Below are 9,590 nucleotides of genomic sequence, written 5' to 3'. Positions count from 1 at the left end.
TATTCTTATTAAAAATAATTCCTCCCAGGGGCGCCTTGGTGGCTCAGTCGTTAAGCATCTGCCTTCGGCTCAGGGCCTGATCCCAGAGTTCTGGGATCGAGCCCCACATCAGGCTCTTCCACTGGGAGCCTGCTTCTTCCTCTCCCACTCCCCCTGCTTGTGTTCCCTTTCTCGCTGTCTGTCTCTCTCTCTGTCAAATAAATAAATAAAATCTTTTAAAAAAAATAGTAATAATTCCTCCCAAATTATTGCCTTTTCATTTGTAGTATCTTCTGATCCATAGGACTCTTTTGATAATGGAAGTTGATTACATATACCACTCTAGCTTGCTTTTTAAGAAATTATCCATATATCATCAGTTACTTTCCATGACATTGAACATTCCCTTAAATATTACCATTTCTTTTGGTCACATTTTTGTAGCATAATTTGTCTTATTATGTGGGGTGCCCGGGTGGCTCAGTCAGTTAAGCATCTGCCTTCAGCTCGGGTCATGATCCTAGGGTTCTGGGATCAAGTCCCACGTCTGGCTCCCCACTCAGCAAGGAGTCTGCTTCTCTGTCTCCCTCTGCCCCTCCCCCTGTCTCTCTGTCACTCTCTCAAATAAATAAATAAAATCTTTTTTAAAAAATTGGTTTATCTTCTTACATACTATTTCCAGTTTTTATAAACAACAGTGTGAAGAATATCCTTGAAAGTATTATCTTTGATTACATTTGATATATCCTTTGGCTCCATTCTTAGAAATTGAATTACTATGATTAAAGAATATAAAAAATTTTAATGGGGCGCCTGGGTAGCACAGTGGTTAAGCATCTGCCTTCGGCTCAGGGCGTGATCCCAGCGTCCTGGGTTTGAGCCCCACATCAGGCTCCTCCACTAAGAGCCTGCTTCTTCCTCTCCCACTCCCCCTCCTTGTGTTCCCCCTCTCTCGCTGGCTGTCTCTCTCTGTCAAATAAATAAATAAATAAAATCTTTAAAAAAAAAAAGAATATAAAAAATTTTAAGGCTTTTGGTTCCTATTGTGAAACTGCCCTCCAGAGAAGCCGTATTAGTTCATATTTCTAACCTTAGGCTTTGAGAGCACTCAGTAGAGTTATTGTTTTTTGTTTTATTTTATTTTACTTATTTTTTAAGATTTTGTTTGTTTGTTTGACAGAGCACAAGCAGGGGAAGCAGCAGGCAGAGGGAGAGGGAAAAGCAGGAAGGAGATCCCAGGACCCTGGGATCATGACCTGAGCCCAAAGCAGATGCTCAACCAACTGAACCACCCAGGTGCCCCTCAGTAGAGTAATTTAAATTACAAAAGTAATATCCTGAAAATTTAAATGAATGGATATGTGCTTCACCCTCACACATACTCATGCATTCTACTTCCTAGAGATCTAACCACTGTTCATAATCTGTATGTGTATTCTTCCAGTGCATGAACACATAGGGAAGAATCCTAACAGGCAAGATGGTGTATGTTCCTTTGCTCAGGGTGGTCCTCTTTTTCTATTCTCTGCCCAGCTAGAACCCTTAATCTTTTGATACCTGTCTCCTCCATCTTTTATTCTTCCAATTCTACTTTGATCTTTAGAGTAAAGAATTCTTGGATCAGTAAAGAAATTGTTTCCTGGAGCATCCTCCCTCCCCTGTCAGGCTCCCTGAGGGCAGGGACTGATCAACACTAGACCACCTGTACTGTACTGGGCCTTGCAATAAAGATAGCCTGAGATGGGGCTACCAGGTCTGCATCAACTCTGACTCTGATGCTTCCTAGAGGTTCTCAAGTCTCCTTAGTTTTTGAGTGTTTACTTTAAGAAAAGCAGTAGTTAACCTCTCCACCTGCACCTAGCAGGAGTTGGGGGGACTTTCCCAGAGGGTGGGGGTAGGAATTGAGGTGCATAAATACGACTTAAGGCTGACTGGCAGCTCTGAGTTAAAGTGGGTGGCCTCTGGAAGTATGTAGGTTTAGGTTCCATTGTGGCACAGTTAACTAGCTCTGTGACCTTGAGCGTTTCCTGACCTGAGTGGTTTCCCCCACTGAGGTTACGAGTATTGGTTAGGTAATGTGTAGAATGTTCAGAGCACCATCTCTTGCATATGGTAAGCACTACATAAACATGAGCTGCTATCATATTAATCTGAACTTCTCCAAATTAGGAGAGTGCATTGGAAAGTAGATCCCCCACCGTATTTATATGCCAAAGGCAACCAGAGCCCTCCCCACCCCACCTCAGCATGGATCCAACTTCTTTCAGCACAGACCTGCACTCTACTCCAACAATCAGCATGTTTAATGGCGTTCCCCTGTGGCATTGTCCCCTGCCCCCTCTGAAATTCGCATGCCGTGGGCTCGGACCCGATACAAGCATGTGAAACGGGGGTGGCCCCAGTTGCTTAGAATCTGGATCTTCACCTTGGGAAAGGCAGTTGGAGGGTCATTCTGGGGAGACAAATGGATCGTGCCAAGGCCTGCTGTCCCAAGGGCTGCCTTCCTCCCCAGTCTTCCTTTGCCGTTCCATTCCTTTAGCACCCTTACCCCCAGAGACACACACCTGAAGGTGGAAAGTCTGAATCTCTGATTTCTCCACATCGAAGGTGAATTTCCCCAAGAAAACTTCAGTCTCATCATCAACCTGGAGGCCCTGGTGGGTGAAGAGTGAGTAGAGGAACAGTGAGGCACAGGTGGAAGAGGGAGAAAGAAACTTTATTGAGGACCTACTATGGCAGTAGTTGTATGCGCACTCTCATGTATTTTTTTGGTGTTAGTGTAGTGTGGGATGTGGGCTCCCAAGAAACCAGGTTGCAGTTTAGTCTAGCCAATTGTTAGCTGTGTGACCTTGGCAAATAACATCCCCTTTCTGAGCATTACTTTCCTCATCGGTGAGGGGGGAGATGATAGCACTTTTTAGGTTGTTGACTGGATGACTGGATGCGTGGATGTTGATGGGATGTTACTGGATCCAGGTAAAGTACTTAGCACAGAATAAGTGCTCAATAAAGCCATACCTAATGTTTGGATATGTTTGTAATTCTAACCTATAGGCCTGAGAGGAGAGTGGTAGTATCTCCATTTTACAGGTGAGCAAGCGAAGACTCAAGATAGTGACACCAGTTTTCATGACTGGTACTTTCTAGGCAAAATCCCCACCTCCTTAGCCTCAGCCCCACTCACGTAGACGGCGAAGTCGCGGGGGGCGCTGTTGGCTCCCCCGCTGTGTGCCACACTGGGTGGTGGGTGCTGCAGGGTGATGTCGCTCAGTTGCACACGACCCGGTAGCCGGATCACCACCTGGCCCTGGTCGCCTTCAAAAGCCCAGCAATTCCCGGGGAACACATCTGGCTGCAGGCGAGCAGGTAGACCTTCAGAACCCACGGACAGAGCGACTACGGCCCTTCCCCAGCCTGGGCATTGGTTCAGGTAGGCCCCGCCCTCAGCTCCACCTCTTCATCGGTCCCGCCTAGTCCTCCACCCCTAGCGCGGGTGTCTTTCCAGCCAGATCCTGTTCAGTGCCCCAGTCCCCAGCACCACCATGCCCCGCCTCCAGCCGGGCCCATCCTCTGCCAGTCAGGGCCCCGCCTAGCGCCACGCCCTCTGTTCTGCCGGGTCCCACCTCCCGGGAGCTGTTGGGTCCTTTCCCCAGCATCCCGCCCCTGGTCTGGTTCTGCGATCCAGTTTCCAGGCCCACCTCCAGGATAACCGTTGGCGGCCGCGCGTAATTCCAGAAGCTGAAGCGATTCCAGAAGTAGGCAATGTTCGCATCCTCATAGTCGTGTGATGTTTTCTCTAGGTCAATGGAGGCCCCTGGAGCAGGGAGAAGCAATCATTCAGGGGCTTCCAGGCCTGACCGACAGCTGGGGCAAGGTCTCTAAGGTCGGTCTCTTTGGGCCGGTCATGAGCGTAGGTCTGTCTGTGTCTGTGTCAATGTCTCCGTCTCTTTCCGTGTTTCAGAGTCTCAGTCTTGCAGCGTCTCTGGGTCTTACCCACAGAGCTCAGCGCATAGTCGGGTTTTCTCACAAAGTCTTCATTCAACCTCTGGAATACAATCTTGGCCACTCTCTGAAAAGAGGGAGGGCGGATCCTGGAGGGACGGAGCTTGCAGCAGATTTATAGGGGGGCAGAGTTCTGGGACTAGGTTCTCTGGGTTGGACTTTGTGGGTCCTGGGAGAAATCCCAAGTCGGGGCTCTGGGGCGGGGCTTAGCGCTCGGGACCCAGGGAACGGTGCTCGGCAAGGGGCTTCCAAGGTGGACCTTGGACTGAGCAGTGTGCGAAGCCACGGGGCGGCACTTCGGACAGACAGGAGGCTGCAGGCCTCACCTCGCTGTTGGCTGCGCGAACGCTGGACACCTCCTTGTGTAGTTTATTCAGCTCGGCCTGGAGCTGCTGCAGTTGCTGCCCCTGGGAGCGCACACGCTCGTGGTACTCGCTGCAGGCGGGAGGTTGGCATGGCACGGTTGGCTCCCTGTCCCCCTCGGCACTTCCCGTAAGGCCCCGCACAGAAACGCCTTTAAGCCCCCTAATTCCCCACTCCAGGTGCCCTCTTTCACCTTAGAGTCAGCATCTCCTTCGGTTCCTATTGGAGAGAGGGAGGGACAAAATACAGGGCTGTTCAGGTCTCACCCACTTTCTTCTCCCCTTCAGCCTGGGAGCAGCCTGACTCAAAGGGCCTTCTTTTTGAGGACTGCCACCCCCCTTCCCTGACCTGCCAGGACCTCTCAGAGACCCCCAACCACCTCTGGGCACAATCTTTCAGAGATCTGTTTATATTCCTTCCTTAGGATTAGCGCTTCCAGAGCGGATATCCCCCTCCCACCAGCCCAGGGGACCCCCACAATCTCCAGGTTCATATCCTGCCAACCACCCACCCTGGGATAGAGTTGCCCTGACTCACATTCTCCAAAGGAGGGACCAGGTACAGCAGCCCCCACCAGAGTGCTGGAGAAAGAGGGGTGGTCTCAGGGTAAGCCAAGGGAGAGGGTTTCCCTGGCATAAAGGGGTGGTGAGGAGAGAAAAGGCCTGAGGGGGGCTGCTGCGTCTGAGGGGGGCTCGTGGGCTCCGAAGGGGACTGTGAGCAGCTGAAGGCATTGAGTGGGCTTAGGGATATAGGAGAAAATGTGCCAGGTTTGGCTGCACAGCATCCAGGGTTGGGACCCCAGGGGATTCTCCACCCCCTCACCTGCCAGAAAGAGGCTCAGCAGTGACACAGCCGTGAGCAGGAAGCGGATGGAACAGACCTCCCTGAAGAACGGGAGGGAGACTGAGGCCCCGGCCCCTGACGCACCCCGCAGCCCCACGCTGGGCCCTAGACCCAGCTCCCGCGGACACGACTCAGCCAGGTCTGATTGAGTCAGGCTCAAGCCTCCGCGGGTCCGGCCCTGCTCCCCGCCCCATTCCCTCCCTCTGACCTGTACACAATGACCAGCACGTCTCCTACCAGGGACAGCAACACGCTCAGCACCTGCAACAGCAGGCCTGGGGAGAGGAGAGGGGGCTTAGAAGCGGGACAGAGATGAAGAAGGGCTCAGAGAGCGTGGGGTTCGAGGTTCAGCAGGGGCTTGGGAAGAGAGGGGTGGGCTGGGAGAATTAGATGGGGGCAAGGAGAATGAGTTCAGGCTCAGAGAAGGTGGATCGGGGTCAGGGAAGGGGCTGGAGACTGACACGGGCACGGGGCTTAGAACGAGCAGGGTCTCCAGAAATGAGAACTGGGGTTTCAGAGAGGGCCGCCGGCGGGTCAGAGGGGTTCCGGGCTGGCCTGGCCCGTACTCAAGAAGTTCTTGGACACGCGCGGTGGAGGCATCTCCTGCCTCAGATCCAGCGTCGAGAGAAGGTCGAGCTGCTCCTCAGAGACTACGGGAGAGCCAGCCGGTTCTGCGGGAGCCCAAGGGCGCCATTGGGGCCTTGCGCAAGGCAGGTCCACTCTTCCCCCGGGACCAGGCCGCAGGTTCCCCAGCCCAGAAGCGGGGCAGGCCCCACAGGCACTGGTCCCACCGCATCCCCACCCTAGGTCTCTCTGCACTCTGAAGCCCCGCCCCTCAGGGAATGCTCAGTCAAGACACTGGTTTCCCCCCGCTCCCCCGCCAAACGGAGGCGCGCAGGCAAGTCTTGATGCTGCCCTATTTCTTTGTAGCCACTTATGCTAACACAGAGGCCGCGCCTCCTCAGTGGTGTCCAATCTCAGGATTTCCCCGCCCCTTCCCAGGATGTCCATCACACCGAGGTCCCGCCCCTTAGGGAATCGTATTTGATGCCTCCCCTCTTCGCCCTACAAGCCCCGCCCCCTAGGGGTGTCTAGATAGATCTCATCCCGATTCCGTGCCAAGCTCCGCCCCCTGGGCCCCGCCCCCTCCCTCAGCTCTCCCGGGTTCGACCCCGCCCGCACCCGAGGCCCCGCCCCTCACGGTTGCCGCGCCACAGGCGGTCGGCCCATTGTGGCTCCGAGGCGCCGGCTTCTGCCGAGAGCTTCCAGCCCATGTGGTTCCTCCGGGCACTCCTGCGCTCAAGGCGGGCTCACCGCAGCTCGAGCCCCGGGCTCTTCTGCCCTCGGGCTCCCCGGGCCCCGGCCCAGCTGACCGGTGCCCGCTGCTGTCCCCGGAGGTGACGCTCACTGAGCTGTTGCTGTTGTCGCTGTAGAAGTTGGGCGTGTGCTTGTGAGGGGACGTGGCCGAGCCCGGGCGGGGGCTCCGCCGCATCCTGACCCCGGGGCGCCCTCCCACGGACGCCAAAGTCGCCGCCGCCGCCGCCTAGGCCCTCGGCTCTCCTTCAGCCGATGTGCGCCGTCGAGACCCCACGGACCCTGTGTGCAGCCGGCGGGCCCCCCAGCCGGATTCAACCCTCTCCCCTGTAGCTGAGCCCGGCTGCTGACGTCATAAAGGAGCCTATGGTCTCTACGGAACTCCCTGAGGGTGCGTCACAGAGCTAGTCGTGACGACCCTGGGAGCCACGGTAGTCTCATTCTTTCCCACGTTAAAGCAAGCGATGACATCACATCACTTCCCAGAACGCCCTATCTTATGCACTTGTCATAAAAGACTCTCTATCCCCCTTCCTGCTTAGTTTTTCTCCTCAGCTCATATCACCAACGTGCTGTATATTTACTTACATATTTCTTCATTGCCTGTCACACCCACTAAAACGTAAATAGGCAGGGATTTTTGTCTTGTTCACTAGTGTATCCTCCAGGACCTAGATAGGCTTAATGAATAATGTTAAGAAGGGGCAGGGCACTTCTAAATAAACATTTAGTTTCTTTTGCGGGCAAACCCTTCAGGCCCCTCCTCTCGTTCTCCTCCTCAGGCCAGAGAACTCTGACCTTGGGATGTGTGCTTCCCTCTCCCAGACCCATATTCACCAGGGGCCTGTGGGGTGAGAATTCAGTACCCATCAACTACCATACCCATACTCAGATCCTGAGTTACTGAAAATGAAATGAGGAATCACAGATGGTCACAGTCAAGAGACCAGAGGTTCCCAGACCGGGATCCCGCTGTGCAGCAGAAAAGATGTTCAGGTTCCCAGGTACATTTTGAGATTCGACTTCAGCATTTCTTGAGTGGGTGCAGGAATGTGCATTTTTAACAACCATATGTGTGATCCTGATTAAAGGCCACACTGAAAAGCAATGCAGTGCATTCCATGCACATTACACAGCTGGGCAAATGGGTCCAGAAACGGGAAAGGAGTTTCTAGAGTCCACACAATGTATGATAGAGATTACTATTCCAAAATCCTGCCCTCAAGCCCAGTACTTTCTGCCACATCCCATCTTTTTTGGAATGTTAGGAAGAGAAAGTGACAGTTCTTAGAGGGGCTGAGGGGGAGGGAAAACTTGTCAGCCTGTGTTCCTGCCCAGAGCGGAAGTGGCCAGGATGCCTGGGCGGCTCAGTGGGTTGAGCACTTCTGCATCTCGGGATTTATCCCCCCATGGGGTTCCCTGCTCAGCGGGGAGTACGTTTTTCCCTCTCCCTGCTCTCATGCTATTGCTTGCTCTCTCTCTCTCCCTCCCTCTCATATTAATAAAATCTTAAGAAGAAGAAGGAGGAGGAGGAGGAGGAGGAGGAGGAGGAGGAGGAGGAGGAGAAAAAGGGGAAGTGCCCACACTAGTTTCCAGAGGGGTGACATCAATAGATGCTTGATTATATGCCACAGAGTTCAGGGGTGAAGGGAGGGAAAGGCCAAGGCACTGCAAGCTAAGAATTCTGGTCCCCTCTCTGCCTTCCTTTGGATCCCATTGCCCCTGTCTGTCAACTGGGGAGATGAAGACTTCCCCTAACATCTGGGGCCTTAAGGTCTAACCTGGACCTTACTTAAAAATAGAACAACCCATGCCTGATTGTCTGGTATTTTGTAGACCTCAAAGCTTATCTGAGCAGCTAACACCTGGGAAACAGGAGAACAGGGCCTCCCAACCCCTCTGTTGAGTTGGAGAAGTTGAAGCACAAGGAGGGACTATGTCTGGGGCAAGGCCACACAGCAAGACCCAGCTCCTCTGAAGGTCTAATCTTATCTGTGCTGCTGCTTGATACATTCCTGGTACACAGGTCAAAAGGACAAACACAGATTCCAGAACCCACCCTGCATTCCTTCCCACTGCCTGGATGTCCTCTGCTCAACTCCTGTCCTCAAAGCCCATTTTATTTTTTCTTCCTTCCTTTCTTTTCTTTCTTTCTTTCTTTCTTTCTTTCTTTCTTTCTTTCTTTCTTTCTTTCTTTCTTTCTTTCCTTCTTTCCTTCCTTCCTTCCTTTCTTTCTTCCTTCCTTTCTTTCTTTCTTTCTTTCTCTTTCTTTCATTTATTTAAGTAGCCTCCTTGCCCAATGTGGGCCTTGAACTCATGACCCTGAGATCAAGAGTCACATGCTCTACTCACTGAGCCATGCAGGTGCCCCCTCAAAAGCCCATCTTAAACACTGTCTCCTCAGGGAAAGCACCTCTGGCCTCCCTCTTCTTGAGTTCCTGAATCCTGAACCTTTCCTGCTCTGATGGGAATTGGACTTTCTACACTTTGTGTGGTGTTGGAATCTGTGAAGCTACTGGAAGACAGAACATGTCTGATTCACCTCTGTGGCCGCACCCGTCCCCTACGTGGTGGCATAGCACAAGTCTTGCGTATAGCAGGTGTCATTAAACAGAATGATTAAATGGATATGCACTCAACACACAGTTACAATCACACATGGGTTCAGACTACCATATACATTCATTCCTTCATTCAGTAAAAGTACTGCACATCTGTTTCAGGGTTACTAACCTAAGCGAGGAGCTCTATGTCCAGAAAAATGCACAATTGTTCAATATTTTATAGACAATTTCAAGAATTTTCAGACCCCCTGGAGCTTATCCATGGTCCCACTAGTAAGACCCCAAGTCCTCAAGTTAAGGACCTCTGGCTCCTGGTTAAGAAGTGTTCTGAACACTTGCTGTGTGCAAACTAGGGATGTACATTCAACCACTTTTTAATTCTAATGTGTTGAGTGCCTGCAGCACTAATGCTGGGGGCTAGGGGATTCATTTTTTAATCCATCCATTTATTTAGTCAGTTTTTTTGAGGGTCTACCACGTACCAGACCTGCTCAGTGGGGCAAGGACAGAGAGATGAATAAGGAG

General features: G+C 52.3%; 1 protein-coding gene across 2 annotated transcripts; it reads right to left on the bottom strand.

Moving 5' to 3' along the window:
• Positions 1 to 2,264: 2,264 nt before the first annotated feature.
• Positions 2,265 to 6,911, bottom strand: SPAG4 (sperm associated antigen 4). Of its 2 annotated transcripts, none has more exons than XM_040638237.1 (12): positions 6,370 to 6,911; positions 5,754 to 5,858; positions 5,396 to 5,462; positions 5,167 to 5,228; positions 4,882 to 4,925; positions 4,538 to 4,563; positions 4,308 to 4,416; positions 3,973 to 4,048; positions 3,678 to 3,793; positions 3,164 to 3,331; positions 2,544 to 2,633; positions 2,265 to 2,431 (listed from the first exon to the last, which is right to left on the bottom strand). In XM_040638237.1, exons 1-12 carry the CDS (start codon positions 6,677 to 6,679, stop codon positions 2,282 to 2,284), a joined length of 1,323 nt encoding a protein of 440 aa, XP_040494171.1. In that variant the 5' UTR covers positions 6,680 to 6,911; the 3' UTR covers positions 2,265 to 2,281. The 2 variants fall into 2 exon arrangements, with proteins under 2 accessions (XP_040494171.1, XP_040494173.1); XM_040638239.1 differs by having other exon boundaries at positions 6,389 to 6,608.
• Positions 6,912 to 9,590: the final 2,679 nt, after the last annotated feature.

Source organism: Ursus maritimus, unplaced genomic scaffold (genome assembly GCF_017311325.1).
Source record: "Ursus maritimus isolate PB19 unplaced genomic scaffold, ASM1731132v1 scaffold_22, whole genome shotgun sequence".
NCBI classification, from domain to species: domain Eukaryota; kingdom Metazoa; phylum Chordata; class Mammalia; order Carnivora; family Ursidae; genus Ursus; species Ursus maritimus.
Note: the sequence above shows the minus strand (reverse complement) of the source record. Positions and strands in the feature narration are given on the sequence as shown.

Bases quoted from the DNA above. Each gene is read 5' to 3' on its own strand.
- SPAG4 (XM_040638237.1), bottom strand. From the start codon at position 6,679: ATGCGGCGGAGCCCCCGCCCGGGCTCGGCCACGTCCCCTCACAAGCAC. The intron at 5,463-5,753 runs GTACGGGCCAGG...TCCTCTCCCCAG, and splicing joins CGTGTCCAAGAACTTCTTGA to GCCTGCTGTTGCAGGTGCTG. The intron at 4,417-4,537 runs GTGAAAGAGGGC...TCCCGCCTGCAG, and splicing joins AAGGAGATGCTGACTCTAAG to CGAGTACCACGAGCGTGTGC.